Source organism: Xenopus laevis, chromosome 8L (genome assembly GCF_017654675.1).
Source record: "Xenopus laevis strain J_2021 chromosome 8L, Xenopus_laevis_v10.1, whole genome shotgun sequence".
Lineage (NCBI taxonomy): Eukaryota > Metazoa > Chordata > Amphibia > Anura > Pipidae > Xenopus > Xenopus laevis.
Genome location: NC_054385.1, coordinates 73,140,185 through 73,159,607, shown reverse-complemented (window position 1 = coordinate 73,159,607; position 19,423 = coordinate 73,140,185). Strand labels below are relative to the sequence as shown.

General features: G+C 38.5%; 2 protein-coding genes across 4 annotated transcripts in view; one reads left to right on the top strand and one right to left on the bottom strand.

The window, feature by feature from the left end:
• The window catches only part of lin52.L (lin-52 DREAM MuvB core complex component L homeolog), a 32,829-nt gene extending 28,596 nt beyond the window's left edge, over window positions 1–4,233 (bottom strand). The window contains exon 1 of one of the 3 annotated variants that reach the window (XM_018230327.2): window positions 3,918–4,233. In XM_018230327.2, coding sequence (XP_018085816.1) covers window positions 3,918–3,936 — 19 coding nt within the window. In that variant the 5' untranslated portion in view covers window positions 3,937–4,233. The remainder of the gene's footprint in view (window positions 1–3,917) is intronic. The other 2 variants (XM_018230326.2, XM_018230325.2) reach the window with 2 other exon arrangements.
• A 224-nt stretch (window positions 4,234–4,457) lies between these two features.
• aldh6a1.L (aldehyde dehydrogenase 6 family member A1 L homeolog) lies at window positions 4,458–19,335 on the top strand. The gene is given in 12 exon segments (NM_001096420.1): window positions 4,458–4,497; window positions 8,974–9,021; window positions 9,792–9,866; window positions 11,488–11,649; window positions 12,739–12,817; window positions 12,993–13,295; window positions 14,652–14,773; window positions 14,889–15,078; window positions 16,475–16,656; window positions 16,820–16,999; window positions 17,407–17,505; window positions 18,454–19,335. Coding segments are annotated over 12 exon segments (1,572 nt in total). The 5' UTR covers window positions 4,458–4,470; the 3' UTR covers window positions 18,559–19,335.
• Window positions 19,336–19,423: the final 88 nt, after the last annotated feature.

The following is a 19,423-nucleotide window of genomic DNA, read 5'->3' as shown; positions in this document are numbered from 1 at the left end:
AAAAAGGGAGGTGTTTGTTTATACTTAACTCATAACCTTATTTAAACCAACTCAGTTTATTACAAGAAGGATGAAAAGTGTAAAAAAACGAATTATACATTAGTGCTTTATAAATATAAATTTAGAAAATGGCATTGATTTTACTTGTGTTGATAATAAACTATTTTCATTCAGTGCTTGACCTTGGCTAGAAACCACCCAATGTGATGTTTAAACGTACTGTATGTAATAAAAGCTAAGTAGATCAAGTATTGGGCCAATATGAATGAACAAATCGAGTAATACACATGACAATCTGGGTGAATTCCACCTATTAAAAGGGAACAAAAAGCTAAAATCAATGACAGTGCCATTTTGTTAGGCCAATTTCTCTCTATCTCTCTGGGCAAACAGTCTACAAATTCTTCAGTGATTTTTGGGAACAGGTAAAACGGCAGTGGTGCACTCTGCAGAATCCTGGATCAGAGCATTTTTCTAAAAAAAAAGCAAAGTGCCAGTCTGGAGTATAGATTATAATTACCAGGGGTGCATAACAATCTAGCATCCCCAATAATTTAAGATAGCATTGTCCTTTAAGAACTGTTGCTCAGGTTTACTCTAGTGGTTAACATTTTTCAGAAAACATAATAGTACTGCTTGTAGAGAATAATTTCGGAAAAAATGGAAAAGGCAAAGTGAGACAAGTGGGTTAAATGGGTTAAAACTGACTGGCCCTTGATATGGGACAATGCAAAACGTATGGTCACTTGTGTGAGACAGAAGGAACACCTCTACAAGATTTTGACCTGTTGGTACTATACTCCCGACAGATTATACAAATTGTTCCCACAGCATTTGCCCCTATGTTGGAGGAATTGTGGAGCTTCTACGCCACCGACTTTGACTGAAATAGTTAATAGAATAAATGCAAACAGAACCTTCGAAGCGGGTATTGCAATGCTCTCCAACAATATGGATCAGTACACTAATATTTGGGACATATGGGAACTGAGAGGTTTAGTTGCCAACGGGTGACAAGGAATCCACCCCCCACTTACTAGCCAGACATGAGGGTCTTAATGTACCGTTATACATCTTTAATTAGTTAAGGAGATTCACTGCACTAGAGCAATCTGCTCCAGAAATACGGTGTTAGTTCTATTTCAACTTATAGCACACCTAATCACTCTGACAATAGTTGCTGTATATTGAATCTCTCATCTGGTTTCATTTACTTGCTAGTCTGTAACTTTATCTACACCCAATGTATACTCTAACCTGCAGTAATGGAATGTTGCAATGTTTAATGTGACTTTTGTAAACCAATAAAAACTTAAGTTACAAAAAAAAAAAAAAAAAAATGGGTTAAAACTGGGGGTAACTATGGCTATGAATATGTTCAAAGGGGAAAAAAAACAAGTTAGCTGAGTGTTATTCATTAACTACTGCAAGTGAATTCTTTTTTTCTAACTCTTTATTTCGTTGTTTTATTATTTTTTCACAAATAATAGTCAGAACAGAATAGACAACAAAAGGAAAACAAAATGGGAAACAAAAACAAGCAAAATTGTGGAAATAGTTATCCAAATGCAATAAAATTTCACAATGTTACAAAGTTTCACAAGGTGCAATCAAACTTCACATTGTGGAATGGGGTACAAGGTGACTTTATTTATTGTCAATTTAGTATGTTTAGGAATTAGGTGGCTTGGTGCAAGTAAATTCTCAAGCATAACCAGCGTACTGATATTAAGTTACTGAAGCAGTATACACCTATATATCATTTGTGTAAAATCAGCATTTTGCCGTCTATATACATTTTTTTTAATGACAAAACGAATAAATAAAAAACATAATTAAAAAGAGAGACTGATAATGTACTCAAAATGTATACATTTCACATCGAGGAATGTGGGTACAAGGTGACTTTACCCATTATTTATTGTCAATTTTGTATGTTTAGGACTTACATGGCTTGGTGCAAGTAAATTCTCAAGCATAACCTGCATACTGATCAGGGCCGCCATCAGAAATTGCATGGCCCCATACGAAAAATTTTCCTGGGCTGCACCCTCCACACCCCACAGGTCCACCCCCCACCACACACTAAAAAATGTGGCTATGGTTCCAACATGTTAATAAAAAAAATATTGGTGGTCAGGGCCCCCCCATTAAAAAAAGCATTTGTGGTCAGGGCCCCCCCATTAAAAAATATTGGTGGCTAGGACCCCACATGGGAAAAAAAAATTGGTGGCCAGGGCCACGTTATAAGAAATATGGTGGCCAGGGCCCCCCTTAAATGTCCATGTAAAAAAACGTTCCCCCCCGAAAGTTTAAAAAAAATCTGGTGCCCATGACCCCACCACACAGGGACCACAAAGGTTTACCTTTAGGGGGGCCCTACCATGTTACACTTACTTCATTAGTGTGGCCCACCTGCTGCCATTGAGCTGCCAACTACAGAAGGGAGGAGGGGAGCACAGGTGGCTGCATTTTCTTCCAGTGACAGCATTTTCTTCCCTTATTGGTCACAGAATTTCAAGTCCTGGTAACGCTGCATGGTGATTGGATGAGCTGGAGGAGAAGTTCAAACCTCAGCTATCCAATCCCTGAGCAGCTCAACCGGGACTTAAACTCAGTGACCAATAAGGGGAAGTAATGGACAGAAGATACCTCCCCTTGTGCTCCTCTTGTGCCTTCCCAAAGTCAGCAGCTCTCAGAAAGCAGGGGGGCCTGGCTCACCAAGAAAGTGGGGCATGGCCGTGCCCCCCTTACCTTCAGGGCCCCCTACAACTCTCCCCCCTGTCCCCCCCTAATAAATAAAAAACATAATTAAAAAAAAGAGACAGATAATGTACTCAAAATGTATACAAACACCACTCTCTCTCTCCACATCTACAGCCTGTGTCTCAGGTTTCAAGGGCAAATATTTTTTCAAGTAAATTCTGACAGCCACTCCTGCATAAACATAGCATGCAGGCTTCCAGAAGTATCATCTGGTACGCAAAACCACAACCTAACACAAAGCACATACAATGCTTTTCTCCTCCTATTTTAATGAGAAGTGGATATTCTGGTATCAGCAGATTCTTGCAGCTGCATTATCATTCACAGCTTTGGCCTGAGTGCTGCTATACAAAACAGAGATCAGCCTACAAATGTCTGCTTTCTCCGCTCAGGCCATGCTTTGTGTGTCCTTGTCTTAATTAGCCTCCATGTTGGCTCTCTCTAAGCAACATGATGGTGCAGTGATTAGAATTTCTGCCTTCCTGTGTTAGGGATTCCGGGTTCAAGCTATACATAAAGTGTGAACATTATGTATATATTTTTTTGGGACATAAGGTTTGGGATTAGGATAATGTTTATGGTACAATAGTAGTTTGATCACTGACTGAGCTCTATTCACAATACGATCCAACCTCTTCACACATATGCGGGTTACATTCATGCTCTCACCTGTATTAAGATTAATGCGAGTATATTGGCTGCAGGGATACCCTTGCTGTACCCACTAGGATCTAATCATATCAGCCTATATCCTCTGACTGGTCCATCTCCCAATTGTATCTAGCATCTTATTGGTCTATTGGCAACATCCTAAACTCCATCCTAGAAACTAGACACGTCACTTTCCAACTAATGTCAATGGGAAGCGACGTGTGGAGAGTATCAGAAGCTTCAATTAATTGTCTGCTAAAGAGTGGTTAATTATTGACATGACTACAGATCACAAAAGCAGTTTAGAACATCCACTGTTCTTTTCACGGTTATATGATTAAAGCCCCAATAATTTCTCAACAGAGTTCACGAAAAACCCTGTCTAGCGAGAATGCGTATATGTCCTTGCCTGCTGCTGGCAGCAATAATCTGACGCAGGTAGTTACAATACTTTCCTCTAAACCCATGCGTGTATCTGCAAATTAAAAAGAGCCGCTTACCATCCGTAACTGCCGCCATTTTACCACTAGTCACGTGATGGAGCTATTCTTAAAACATCCCATCTTGGTACACCCATTTGACGGCCTCTTTAGCCTTAAGCGCCATATTGCTGAGCCAATCTTTAGAATTCATAAACGTCAGTTTTTATGCCTACATTAAACTTGTACAACAATGATTTAACCATTAACGCTGAACATTGCATGGATCTAGAACACATCGGTGCGTTGCCATGCCTTTGTGCTACATTTTCCAGACAACAACCAAGGCGCCATGTTGGTACGCTACGGAACTACGGAAACATTTTGCCGACCGTAAAGATAGCAAATAGCAGTGTGGATCCAAAATTTCTCACATGATAAAGCGAGCCAATCCAGGCACAGCTAGTAGGGCACCAGGAGGTCAGACCTTGAGTTAGCGCAAGTCGGTCACCATTTCTGGCAGACCAATAGGAAACACTTTTTAAGGGGCCGTGGCATCATCAGCCACTGGCGACATAGAGGCGGGGCTTATTCTCATTCAGTCTGTGAGGAGCTCAGGGATTCTAAGGGAGTCATGATGCGGATCAGAGGAATAGTGAGGGTGAGTGCTGGAAGTACACTGACATGAGTGGGGTAGAGGAGACTGACCTGAATGGAGTGTCCTTGGGGAGGCCAGGGCCTCAAACAACTAGATATTCCCAGAAGACAAAAGAAACTGTAGTATGCATGTGCTGTTTTACTAACAGTGAAATGGGGGGGGTAGAGGAGAGTGGGATTACATTGATGGTCGTTGGTGACAAGTGTTTAGGGTGTTCAGTAGGGGCCATGCATTAGACCTTTGCACCAGAGCCAATGATGTTTTGGCATTCCTCTGGACACTTGCTTAGTAAGTGCATGGGTATGCCCAGGCTTTGCTAAATGCTTACAACAATGAAACTAAAGCTGGCCATAGATGTTGAGATTTTTAAAAGATCCGATCCTCATCGTGAGACCACGATTTTCTCGGAACAATCGTACGATTGTACGAATTTACCATCAACTAAAAAGACCAATTTGCCAGGAAAACAAAGGGGAGCTGCCTGCTTGTCCCTGCAAGCATAGATAGATTGCACTGGGGCCGACAAAGATTTTTTGACCTGGCCGATCAATTTCATGAGAGATGTCGGTCGAAAAATCGTAAGATGTTCGATCGTTCGAATCCCACTAACCGCACGATAATTTCGAAGGATTGGTCGGACTTCGCTAAAATCGGTCGTTCTGCAAGAAGAATCGTCGTGTCAAATAGTGAACCAATTAGTGGCAGGATTGCTCTTGTTTCTAGTTATGTAGTGGAACATTTACTTTGCAAACAACCTCATATATCATTGCAGCTCAGTAATCATAAATTACTATATAATATAACTTTCCCATTTATATCAGGAGATGGATCAGATGCTGAATATTGTTCAATGCCGTGTGGTTTTTGCTGGGATTCTAAGAAGAAGATATACTTCAGAGAAATGCCAAAGTCTGGTCTTGGCTATATAAACTTGCATATTGATTTTCAGCAGGGGGTTCAGTTTATTGGCCATTGCTGACTGCTAATGCGACTTTGTGGCATAGTTTAGCAGAGGAGTGGATCAATTGTTGGCTATTCAATTCAGATAGGTACAACTGTATCTCACCTTAAAGAAAGGTATTGTTCATCCCACAGGATACTCTGTGTTAGTATCCCAAACGATAAATTGAGGAAAAATATGTATTTGTGGGATAAATCCAGGCAGTCAATTGAAGCTGCAAAATTCTTTATTGGGGAAGTGTTCCACACGACATGTTTCGGGCTATTCTCTTTCTCAGGGCATAGCCCGAGACATGTTGTGTGGAACACTTCCCCAATAAAGAATTATGCAGCTTCAATTGACTGCCTGGATTTATCCCACAAATACACATTTTTCCTCAAAACTGTTGGCTATCTAGTGTTAGCTTTATGGGTTACCATGCTTGCATTATAAATGGGCTATTAATAATTGAAATTCTTGGAAGTAGAATTCAGTTCATTGCAAATCTGCAATAAACATCGCCCTGTTCCAGGAGTACTGTATTACCTTCATGTACAGCAGCCATATGACACCAAAGATCTTTTTGCCATCACACAGCTGCTGAAGTCAAGAGACACGTTGCATAAAATCAATGTATATTAACTTGTTTTTTAAATGGATATACTTTTTAAAAATCATTATTCAGGGCTGTTCACTGTTCTTATGCACTCATAAGAACTTTGTGGCAGGTGAAGGTTTTTATTCATATATACGTTACAAAAAATATATCCCATAGTTCAAAGTCCATAAAAATCCAGTTTTATTCAATTCACATAATACAATTAATTATATACTGACCCCAGGGACATTTTAAGCACAAAGAGGCCCACACAGCCCCCCAGCAGTCCATAAATAGTGACTATCTATGGCATCTTACAGCAGCCCATCTGGCATTTGCCAGAATCCACATATTGACCTTCCGGGCCTGGTTGTGGTTGCTACCCTCACACAAATATAGCTGCTGCTGCAATACCAAACTGGAGTTCTGCTGAACAAAAAGCTAAATAAATGAAAAAAAACCCCACAAATTAGAAAAAATGAAGACCAAATGCAAATTACATTCTACATTATGGTAAAAGTTAATTTAAAGGCAAACTACCCCTTTAAAGTGGACCTGTCGCCTACACATAAAAAGCTGCATAATGAAAGTCCTTTGCAAATTAAATATGAAACCCCAAAAAAAATTTCATTAAAACATCCATACCTGTTATAAAGGTGTTTAAATATCTAAACTGTCAATCAAATATTACCTGCCCCGCCTCTATGCCCGTGGCATAGAGGAGGGGCAGTCAATTACTTTCACTTTCCATTCAGCACTTCCTACATGTCACTGCTCTCCCCACATTCCCCCATCCCTCCTCAGGCTCTATAATTGTGTAGGGCACTGCACATGGACATTAGGTCCCCCATTCTGGTGCATATACAAGATTTTGGGGTGATACACAATTTCCCTTAATAACCGTGTCCATAAAATGGCTGCTGCCTGCTTTCTGTGATTGTATAATTCCAAGACAGAATGAAACAAAATTTAAATAATAAATACAGTGTAAGTAAAGTTTATTTTGCTCAACTAACATGATAGAAAAGAATTTGAAATTATTTCTTAGGGTGACAGGTCCCCTTTAACAATAGCCCCAACTTAAAAATTTTGAATGGTTATTTTTAATCAGACGGCTATTGCTTAGCAATTTTCTTGTAATTGGGACTAATAAAAACCCCAACCCTCTCCAGTTTTACCATTAATGATATGTGCATGTATAATATTTTGTGGGGATAGAAATTCCACAGATTTATTTGGAAGACAAGGAATGACTGACAAATAGGATCTTTGCCCTGGACCAAAAGCTGCTTTAAAGCAAGCTGGTATATACTGTATGCTGAATATTCATAATAATGACATGGTGGCTGGCCAAATTCTATACTAATGATATTGTGCAATAAATTACGATTTTTAGTGGCAAGCTGGGGCCATAAACATTCTCCCAGTCCTCCTGTTTATAGATATCTGATTGTGAGAGACACATTCATATTTAATAATTCTTTATGCCTATATATTTGAGGTGTCGAATACCAGCTTTAAATGGAACTAGTGCTGACAACAATGACGCCATCTGGTTTAGAGCCCCAGTAAAATGATTTGTTTTTGACAGGTCTAAGTTACTAACTACGTCAACTACTTGAAGGTATCTCTTTATACCCCCTGGAAAATTGACTTGTAAGGACTGTCTTAAAAGTGTGAGAAATATGAGTTTTTATCTAGTGCAACTGATAGAACAAAGCAGGTAAAGGTAGGAAAAGGCAGTCTTAAGTTGTGATGGGGCCCAGAGCAATGTATACATAAAAGCACAAAGGCTTCCTTCGTCCCTGTTGTTGCAGTTGTGTTTTATTATACTTTATGGCACTCAAAATTATGTAGGGTTACCATGTAAAATGAGAATAATGTGTGTGTGTGTGTTTGTTGGTCCTGTAAATCTTAACATTATAAAAGGGCGATCAGTTTACTAACTCTGATTCAAGTGGTTCTGGCAAGAGATACTGTAATTGTTTACTACTAAGGGGACATTACTAGTATGTAGTATAATGGGTTAATCTTATTACCTGAACCCTTGATGTGGACATTGTGTAAGTACAAATTACACTTTTTTGTCATTAATAAAAACCATCTTCCAGTAAAACACATGAGAACACATTGTATCTTTTCAAATCGAACAAAGGTCACCTTTACGTATCTGCAACTAGTGTGCAGTCCTCTGTGTGTTTTCACCTTTATTTCTACCCACCAAAAGGGAGTGTAGGACAAAGTGTGTAAGCCCTTTTATATAGCCTTCTACCCCACTGCACACATGCTAGGGTCAGGGGAACTTTCCAGTTAAAAAGGAAGGGGGTCTAAGGGAGCATACGAAATGAAGTACTCCAGCACACGTAATCTGCTCAAGGGTTATTACCCGTGTTTAATGTCAAGCCAAACATTCTTTTGAAACAAAATGTTTTTTTGAACAAAATGTTTTCAAATTTTTCAAGTGTTGGATTATGTTTGGATTTTATTTGAAATAACGGATACTTGGATTATTGCATGGACTCTGGAATATTATCATAATCCAAGGAATCATTTGATGTTTTTTGCTTGATATGTAAATTTCATCCTGTGGGTGGCGATTAACAGTTTTTTACGTATTTAATGGTGGAGGTGGGAGGCACAGATCACCTGACGAAGGGGTACGCCCCCGAAACGTTGTAACCTGTTTGGCTTGACATTAAAAACGGGTAATAACCCTTGAGCAGATGACGTGTGCTGGAGTACTCCATTTCGTATCACTTGTTGGAGGTGCCGTCCTCCTATGCCCCATGCACCGTGTACGTTGAAGAGGGACCAGGTGTGCATCTGCATTTCGTTGGCTGGTCTAAGGGAGCATTTCATTTATGTAAGGAAAGCAATAAGGAGATTAAAATGTCAAGTGAAATGAACAGGAAAATAAACATATTATTTTTTTATTTCTTAGGCTTCAGCCCACCTCAGACAGGCAAATTTCTCTTCCTCTGCAGCGGTGGTGAGTACATGTCTTGTTTGTTCATTAAATATTAGAATCTTCAGAGTAATTACAGGTGAATACAGGGGTAAGAGGTAGTTATTGGGGGTGACGAAATGGGTATAGTATTTGCAGATGCAAATTCATTTAACATTAAACAAGCCTGTTATTTGGCAGAATATATATCACAGATTTCACAAAATTTACTAGTGTAGCAGTAAAATATAATAACAATACTAAAAATATTTTACCTAAATACACAAATCGAATCCAAGATTTTTCTGCTCGGTATTATATCTAAAAGTCTAAATACTGCAGACAACATAACCATCATTGTGAATGGATTGATAACATGGCATATACAGTATAGTATTCAACTTTTTTGTTTTTTAAATTATTTGTTTTTCTTCTGCTTTTCCAAAATCTAGATTTAGATCTGCTAGTTAGGCTAAGTCTGGCTTATGTACTCGACTAGGCAAATGTGTTCCTGGGCAGTAACCTACAGTAGCTAGCTTTGTTTACAATCTACAGTGATACAGTTACAATTGATTGGCGAGTAATACACTGGTCCAGTTTTGCTCACTGTTACAGATTAATTTACTATCATAAAACTAGCTACATTTTATTTTTTATTGCTCTTCTTTATGCTCAGGACTATTGCTATTCACATTCTGTATTCTAAACTGCTACATGCAGTAGTTGCAAAGATAAGTAACAATACTGTTACTGATCTTTGTAAGAAAGTGTGTTTTTTCAGAGTGGTGCCTGACTCTTCATTGTTTCTTTTATAGCCTCGGACCAAACTTTTCATCAATGGACAGTTTGTGGATTCAGAGACCTCAGAATGGATTGATGTTCACAACCCGGTAATGTTTTAACACATATTATATACTGTGGTATATACTAACAAAACCAATGTTTTGGTTCAGAAAATGTGAAAATGTTAACACTAAAGTTGCACAGAAACTTAAACATTCCTATTTCCAATTGTTAATGCTATTATTCATACAATTACAAGCAAAAGTATTTTAGTGATGAATATTGCTGTTGTTACCTTGCCTCTTCTATTACCAGTTACTAAAAGCACCTGCTAACTGATTCAAAAAAGGTATTGTAAAAACTTTGTAATAGAATCTATTGTTAGCGGCCTATTAAGATCGCTTAAACATTTGTTTTACAGTATTGCACAATATGTTGGTGCTCTAAAAATACATGTTAAAAACAATAATAATAATCGCTTGAGCTTTTCGTCTCAAGTAATCTTTAAGAAAACCCCACTTTAGTTGCCTAACTCATGCAGGGTTTTGGCCCAAAAAATCTGCAATTTCCGTGCCAAAAAACTCAAGCGATCTTAAATATGCCACATACCCCCAAATGTAATAAACGTCACTAAGTTTGCAGAGAAGCAATACCCCATAGCAACCAATAAGATGTTTGCTTTTAAACAGGTGACCAGTAAATCCTACATGCTGATTGGTTGCTATGGGTTACTGCTCCTGGGCAAACTTAGTGCGTTATATTACATAACCCCCTTAGTGTTTTAAGAGTTTACTGATTAAAACATTGGCCATGAAAGAGGATACAAAATCATTTCAGCACATTTTTTCTATTCTACATTGTTTTTGTATTCTAATTAACTTTTACATTTTAATTAACTTTTATAATTTAGTTTGTATTTTTTTACATTATTTATTACTCTTTCTATTGTACATATTTAAACATTAACATTAACCCCCTGGGAAAGGCCCAAAGAGAAAAGAAAAGATTCTGCATATGAGCACTAAAGCCTTGTAGAAAATGTATTAAGCCATTATTTAAAAAATCAATCCCCATGCTTATTTTTTAAATACTTGGTATCTGATCTTAATGTATGCCATTTTAATACAACAATAATCATAAATATAAATTAATTTCTAGACTTAATCACCAGAAATTTGAACACAAATGAATGTCTGTTAAAATCATCCTAAAGCATCCCCTTGAAAAGGTCTTTATCCCTATGAAAAGACCTTATTAGTGGCACAGGAGTTTTACTGCTGGTATCCCTTAACCAGTATGCAAAGTCTAAAATGTCTTCCTAACAGGGTCAGACTTATATCACACATAGTCACAAGCAGTTGGTTGTGAGTCTAGGGCTCAATAATGGATTGGGCTTATATAACATATAGTTACAAGTAAATTGCGTCTTGTTGGCATATTAAATTTCATTCTGCAAATAAAAGTGTGCCAAATCTATTTTGTATTCTCTTTCATGGGCCAATGTTTTAATCTGTAAACTCTTCTGTTTAACTGCCCTGCATACTTCCACCAAATCAGCGGAGCCCAAATGAAGCACGGCTTATTTTATTTTAAAAATTGCATATGAAGCTTCAAAGTTAGTTTTTTTTTTTATTGCTGGGGTCAGTGACACCAACAACACATGAACTCTTTGGAAACTGCTCTCTCTTCTACTAAAGACTTAACTATTGTAATGTTTCTTTACCCCAGGCAACCAATGAGGTGATCGGAAGAGTTCCCCAGGCAACACAGAGTGAGATGGAGGCAGCAGTAAATGCCTGTCAGCGTACTTTTCCAGCCTGGTCTGAGACTTCCATTTTAAGTCGACAACAAATCTTTTTACGGTATCAGCAACTCATCAAAGACAATCTGGTAAGCATTGCAGAGGGCATGTTTTTACATTTGAAGAAAAGGAGGTTAAAGGGATACTGCCCCACGTTTTCAAAATACATCTGTCAATAGTATTCCTCTACTAAGTCTGCCATGTAATACCTGCAAAATGTCAGTGTGCCACAGCCCTAATGGACACTGCTTGTACAGGTTATTAAAATGCTCAGTTTCAGTTTACATCAATGAGTGTTTCCATGGCACTTCTCTGCCTGCTACAACACACACACACTCTTAATAGTGCAGTGATTTCAAAGAACATTATCCTCACAACTTAAATATATTATACAAGGAGAGGCAGAGTGTACAAATGCTATAAATATATTAAATAAAGAAAGAGACAGTCAGAAGTTTACTCCCAAATACATTGTATACAGCAGGTCCGGACTAAGAATTAAAACAGGCCCTGACATTTCAGATACACAGAGGCCCAATCAGCCCACACAGAGGCACAAACAGCCTCCACCAGCCCACTAAATACTGACTTTCTATGGCATCTTTTAGCAGCCCCTCTGGCATTTGCCAGAACCCACAGATTGCCAGTCCGGCCTGATATACAGTAAAAGACAATCTGTCCTGACACCCCAGACTCCCAGTTTCCCTTACAAAATACAGGTAACCTGAAGTTTAATTAAATTAGAAGCCACCTGCACTTCTAAAAATGTATACAATGGTAGATGTGAGAATTGCACCCAGCAGGAGAAAGGGGGAAAATTGGGCCCTCTACAGCTTGGCTATAAGAATTAAATAACTGAGGAAGTGACTGCCTGACAGAAATTGCATGATGCTGTGATGGCTTTTTAGATTACTGAGATGGCTGCCCATACTATGAAACCAAAAGAAATAACTTTTTAAATAGTTGAATAAATTATATGCAATTTACAGTGTCATATAGTATTATAAATTATACCATAAAAATCATGATGGTTACCTATTAAAAAATAAGGGAAACTGTTTTTCTTCTGTGTTGTATTACCAGTGAGGAACTTGATGCTATTTAGTGCTCTGCTGCATGGGCAGTACATGAGATGCCAAGTATATGTTCAAATGTAACATTTAGGCTTTCTGTTGCAGAAAGAGGTGGCACGTCTGATAACACTGGAGCAGGGAAAGACTTTGGCAGATGCAGAGGGGGATGTTTTCCGTGGACTGCGTAATATGTTTTTCTAATATATATTTATTTAAAGAACATTATTTGTTTGTTGTTGGGAGGTATATGTTTGTGTGTGTATGTATGTATAGCTTTTTTTTGTTTTTTTGTTTATGCAGTGGCATTCGGTAATACAGACTTTTTTTGCTTTTGGCTCATATAATCTTTCCTATTTTAGAGGTGGTGGAACATGCATGTAGTGTGACCTCCCTGATGCTGGGTGAAACTCTTTCATCACTCACAAAGGATATGGACACCTATACATTTCGGTTACCTCTGGGTGTATGTGCTGGCATTGCACCCTTTAACTTCCCTGCTATGATCCCTTTATGGATGTTTCCTATGGCCATGGTTTGTGGAAACACTTACTTGATGAAGCCATCAGAACGTGTTCCTGCAGCCACTATGCTGCTTGCTCAACTACTGCAGGATGCTGGCATTCCTGATGGGACATTAAACATTATCCATGGGCAACATGCAGGTAACTTGTCATTGTGTGGTCAGTGAATCTGCCAGATGTAAGCAATTAGGATTTAATAGAATTTGCATACATAACTTTTCCACATGCTACATCCTGGCTGCCAAAGACAGCAAGTACCTAATGTCAACACAACTATCAAGGAATTTTTTATTTACAGCTCTCTGCTGTATGAAGGGATTTCCTAATAGCCTTTAAACAGCTAGAAAATTCTTCATCTTTCTTTCATATAATAAATCTTGCCCTAATAGCTAAGAAGTGTGCACACAGACTGAATTTATTTCTAATATCTATTGCAAGTCATGGCATTGATTACAAACTTGAGCTTGATAGTTATCTTGTTCTTACTAGTTAAATATACACAATCTCGGATTAGGCACACTACTGTCGTATTCTAATTTATGTTCCTATTGTTCAGGAAAGGAAAAACACCATGGTACCAGGTATTTCCCTAGCTCCCTTCTTGCCTGGTATTGTGATGGCATTGATTTTTAGATTAGTTTACTAGCTACTATAACAGATTTGCACAGTTTATGTTTTTCTGACTGTATGTCTGATTTAAAGAGATGCCCTCATAAAGAATACTTGATCTTAATCTGTGCTATTCCTGTCTTTCCATATAAAAGGACACACAGTAGGTTTCAGGGCCAGGTAAAAAGCCTTTATCTTGGTTTTGGTAACCTTATAACACAAATCATTTCTACTTTTGACGGTGTTCAGAGCTTTCTTAACCTTTTCAGATTGGTTTTGATTCACATGTAAGATAAGTGCAGAAACTGATTGGCAAGTGCACTTATTACAACATGTTTCATAGTCCATGAACTGGCTTAGAGGAGCTGATTAACATATTTAAAGGAGCATGCAGTACTTATTGGAGATAGTAGCAAGGGTTTACAGGGGTCATGTCCCAGACCTTCAGCTTAGGGGAGGTTATGAACACACTCTTGTCTTCAAATAGGGGCTGGCACAAATGGGACATTGACATAAAAGTTGATGCAGTTAAAAAAGTAGATTATACAAAGAAAAAACATCTCAATAGGTAGCCTTTTGCATTTGTGGGCACTTTAGTCATGGTATAATGTATATTATAGACAACATATTTTTATATAGTGTCAGATTATTCATTACTTATTACTCATTTTAGGTTTCCGTGGGATTTTTTTCTTTTAGGTTGCACCTTGAATTCTCGATTCCTATTGTCCTTTATCTAGTAGATAAGCACAAATTTCTGAGGCCTGTTTTCCACAATCTCCATTACCTTGCACGTGATGTGCTTTTCATGTACAAACTCATGAATTGCCACCCTGAGTGTTGAAGCTTGGCTGTGCCTAAATTTGCCTTCTATCCTTTTTCTTTTAGCTGTGAATTTTGTCTGTGACCATCCAGCCATTCGAGCTATCAGTTTTGTGGGCTCCAACCAAGCAGGAGAATACATCTATGAGAGGGGATCCCAAAATGGCAAGAGGGTTCAGTCTAACATGGTAAGCAGGAAGAACTGAAATGTGCAGAGACTGGAAGGGCTCTATGGTGTTACTAGTCCTTTGTGGTACCTGTGTGATGAAATATTGCCCAAGGCTGTTTTTTTTTTTCTCCTAGGGGGCAAAAAACCACGGGGTTGTTATGCCAGATGCTAATAAGGAGAACACCCTGAACCAGCTAGTAGGAGCAGCATTCGGAGCCGCTGGACAGCGCTGTATGGCTCTTTCCACAGCAGTCCTGGTTGGTGAAGCAAAAAAATGGCTCCCAGAGCTGGTTGAAAAATCGAGGAAGTTACGGGTTAATGCTGGTAAGAAGCAAACAAATATATATATTTGACAGATGCCACTAGACTCCGGCTGTCCCCTATGTTTGGCGGGCCCCAGAGCACAGTATTATGTGGGTCATGATCAAGTAGCCTTTGAAATCCATTATGGTCTATTCTGTGATTCGCCCGGTGGATCACATTCTAGCAGTATGTGGGGCACAGACTATGCACTCTATACGGTTTTGGTACTATAACTGGAGACTGGGAGGCTATCCTCTTCCATTTACTTAACCGCTAAGACAGCGTTGCTATGGATTGCTGCGATAGCTATCTACTCTGTGGCTCCGTACAATTATGGGCACATTCCGGATAGAGGCTTGAGGCTTTAACACGCAGGTCTACGGAGATCCGGTGTGTGTCAGCGCATACCCGCCAATGTACTGTGATAGGTCGGTAGGCCCGTCTGTAATATTCCCTGACAGTTATCGGGGGAGTGGCCTTACGGCTGGTACGGTGCTCTGCTGTTATCGCTATAATGTTCTTTATTTCCTGTAGTTTTCTTTCTTGCTCTGTCTCCTTAAAAGTTATAGTAAGTTAAGTAAATAGGGCTTGTTATAGACTCCTGACCAAGAACCCTGTGAGGGTTTGAAACGTTGAGCTAAATAAAAAAACTTTTTTGTTATTGCTAAATAAATCCCATGAGTGTCTTAATTTCGTTAAACCACATCATATATTTCTTTCTCCAAATTCCTTTTTTGAAGTCGAAGTTGAAGGATTTTGCGGAAATAGTTTGATCGAACGATTTTCCTTCGACCAAAAAAAGTTAGCCAAGCCTATGGGGACCTTCCCCATAGGCTAACATTGACTTCGGTAGCTTTTAGGTGGCGAACTAGGGGGTCGAAGTTTTTTCTTAAAGAGACAGTACTTCAACTATCGAATGGTCGAATAGTCGAACGATTTTTAGTTTGAATCATTCGATTCGAAGTCGTAGTCGAAGGTCAAAGTAGCCCATTCAATGGTCGAAGTAGCCAAAAAAACACTTCGAAATTCGAAGTTTTTTTTCTTCTATTCCTTCACTCGAACTTAATGAATGGGCCCCATCATGTAACAACCATGGAAACATACAAACCAAAACAAAGGACATGAAAAGGGTGTACAATGGTGACAATATATGCCATCTGTATTATTAGACAGTTAAAGTTTAAACACACATTAGTAGAAATATTACTGCCTATAGGGTTCAAAACTATTTTATTTTTAAAGGACTCCGGTGGTGCACTTTTAGGAATATTCTCTTCTCTTTTTATATCTGCTTTCAGTATGTGTCCCTTTCTCAACTTTATCTCCTCTTTCTGACAGTATTGCTTGTCTTTCTAGCCTTTTTGTCTTCTATTACATTTTCTCTGATGCTGATATTTATTTTGTTGGTTCTTTTTAGGTGATCAACCTGGAGCTGATGTGGGGCCTCTAATCAGTCCAGCTGCAAAAGAGCGTGTAACCAGCTTAGTAGAGAGTGGTGTCAAGGAAGGTGCAAGCCTATTGCTTGATGGCCGTGATGTTAAAGTGAAGGGATTTGAGAATGGCAACTTTGTGGGACCAACAATTTTGGCAAATGTTCAGGTACTTTTGAATGAAACAGGTTATTTTTGCAAAGTTAAAACAGAGGTAATTGGGTCAATATGAAGCCAATTAGCGTGCAGTATTGTTACTAGATGACAAGTTGTTTAGTTTATGGAATGAAGAGGTTTGACTGGATAATCATTAAATATTTTGTTTTGTATAGCCTCATATGACCTGCTATAAGGAAGAGATTTTCGGGCCAGTGTTGGTTGTGTTAGAAGCAGAAACTCTGGATGACGCTATTAAAATTGTGAACAGCAATCCTTATGGCAATGGAACAGCCATCTTTACAACAAACGGAGCAACTGCTCGAAAATACACTCACTTGGTGGATGTGGGGCAGGTGGGTATATCTATAGATGAGAACTTGGAAATACATACCTTCTGTTTAATATTAGGAATGTCTTTATGTGACTTGTTTGTCATACTGGAGCTAAAGATCTCCTGCTTTAAATGTAAGTGGGTGTCAGAAGGTGTGTAGTATCCCATGCCATTGGTATTAGGAGCTAATCTTTTTTAAAGATTATTTTTGTCACTTTAACATTCTTTCATAATAAAACTTTTAATAAAGGTTTAAAGGACAAGGAAAGTTAGAAATACTGGGGGTGCTGTTTTGTCCCATTGGCCCATGATGGTACTAACTTTTAGACATGTACCTGTGGTTCCACTAGATAACTGGAGTAAGAGGTGTCAATTTTAAGGAAGATGCATTGAACTGTGTTTTATTAGATATTAAATTTCTCTTTTCAGGTGGGAGTGAATGTGCCAATTCCAGTTCCACTTCCTATGTTCTCATTCACTGGATCTCGTGCTTCATTCCGAGGAGACACTAACTTTTATGGAAAGCAGGTGGGTGGGAAAAATATTAACTCAGTTCTGCAAAAAACACACATTTTATTTGCTTTCAGAAATGCACTCAGAACTTTAAAATTGCAAACAGCTGCTGCTACTGTATTAGCTCCACTGATTTAGATGATACTCTTTCCCCTGCAATTGTTACGCCTGCTCTTAAAACCTAAAGACAATAAGTAGCTGTCATTGATAATTATAAAATATTTATCAATCTAAATCTAATCGTGGCACCAACTTCCCAAATAATGTAGCAGTGCAACTCAGATATGTAAAACTCAACCAACTTATACCACATATAATATGTCACGTGGAAGCACATGATCTCACAGAGGACATAATTGACATTCCACTCTTCATATAGCTTGGAAAACTTGGAGGCAAGCCAAAAGGATATTCGATTTGCAGATATTTAAGTCAGGTTGGCTTTCCTTTTTAGGCTTTCCAAGAATGGGTAGTTAACCATGTTGTGCATATACTGCCTGTATCTAGGAAACAACCTCTGATGAGGCCATTAACCTATTTCAGTAATACATATACATTTATGTTCATACTTCCAAGCCAGGAGCAATGTGTCCAAAAGGGTGTCACCCCTTGAAAAATCTAGACTGGGGTAATGATCTATTTGAACTTAGGGCCATCACAACCTCCACGTAATTACAGGGCTGTATGTCCAGCCAGCCCTTGCCTCTACTCTGTATATTAGTTTTCCCAGTGTTCATATGTTTAATGCTAAAACCACAGCAGTGTATACAGTGCATGACAGCTGACAAAATGAAAAAGCCCTCCAAACTTTGTGGTTTATAGGGGATGGTAGCACTGGTTTTAGGAGATTCTGCCTTCTGATATTACATTCACCCATACATCTGTGTATCCTGTTCATTAGACAGAGCATTTGTCAGTCTTTAGAATTTTGTTTATTCTTCTGTTTTCCAAATCATTACACAGGGTGTTCACTTCTATACCCAGCTGAAGACCGTAACTTCTCAGTGGAAGGAAGAAGATTCCACATTAACCAGCCCTGCAGTGGTAATGCCAACCATGGGGCGTTGATTTGGCTTTCCAACCCATATTTTTCTATTTGGAACACTACATTTCTGTAGCACCAACATTTATCCAATGTCTAACTAGTGTTTGTATTTTCTTGTCTACAAAAATATAGTTTTTTTTTTTTTTTTTTTTTTAAATCTAAGTTGCTTCCACATGTTTAGTGTCTGCTGCCCTCTCTACAGCTGAAGATTGTCTGAAAAGTGAAGTTGGCTCGTCCTTGTTTAATGCTGGGGTACTATCCAGCACCAGTGTAGTTCCATATTGCTGGGTGCAATCCGTACCTATGGAGTAATGTAGCTTAGCATTTGCTAGTCTTTACTTGATAGGGATATTAAGTGTCTGGTGCACATCCTATAAATGTTGTCCAGAAGCTATATGAGGAGCACTATCCTATGCTTGTGTCCATACTGCAAATACAAGGTTGCTGTGCCCTACACACTTATAAAGAACTATGTTCTGCTTTTTCCATGTTGCAACTGTCATCTAGTAACAATCTACTTCTAGGTCTAAATTATTGTTCCTAGAAGATATCCTTAAATTGTGCCACATTGTGCACCACTGTTTTCTTACTACTTCTATCTTCTAGGCACAGGATAACACTCTAAAAACATTTTATAGAGACTCTCTAGGCAGATTTGAATGTATCACATGATATAATGGAATCATTGAAGGCAAATTACACTTTGAAAGAAGGAACCTCTTATATAAGCTGCTTGTCTGATTAAATTGTGGATTTAACAGAACTAATGATATTCCTCATTCAATAAAATGTTTGCTTATGGAATATGTTGGTTTTTATTTAGAAGCTATGCAGCAGATTTGGTTGCCATCTAAGACTGGTTGCTATACCCTCAACATTTTCTAAGCA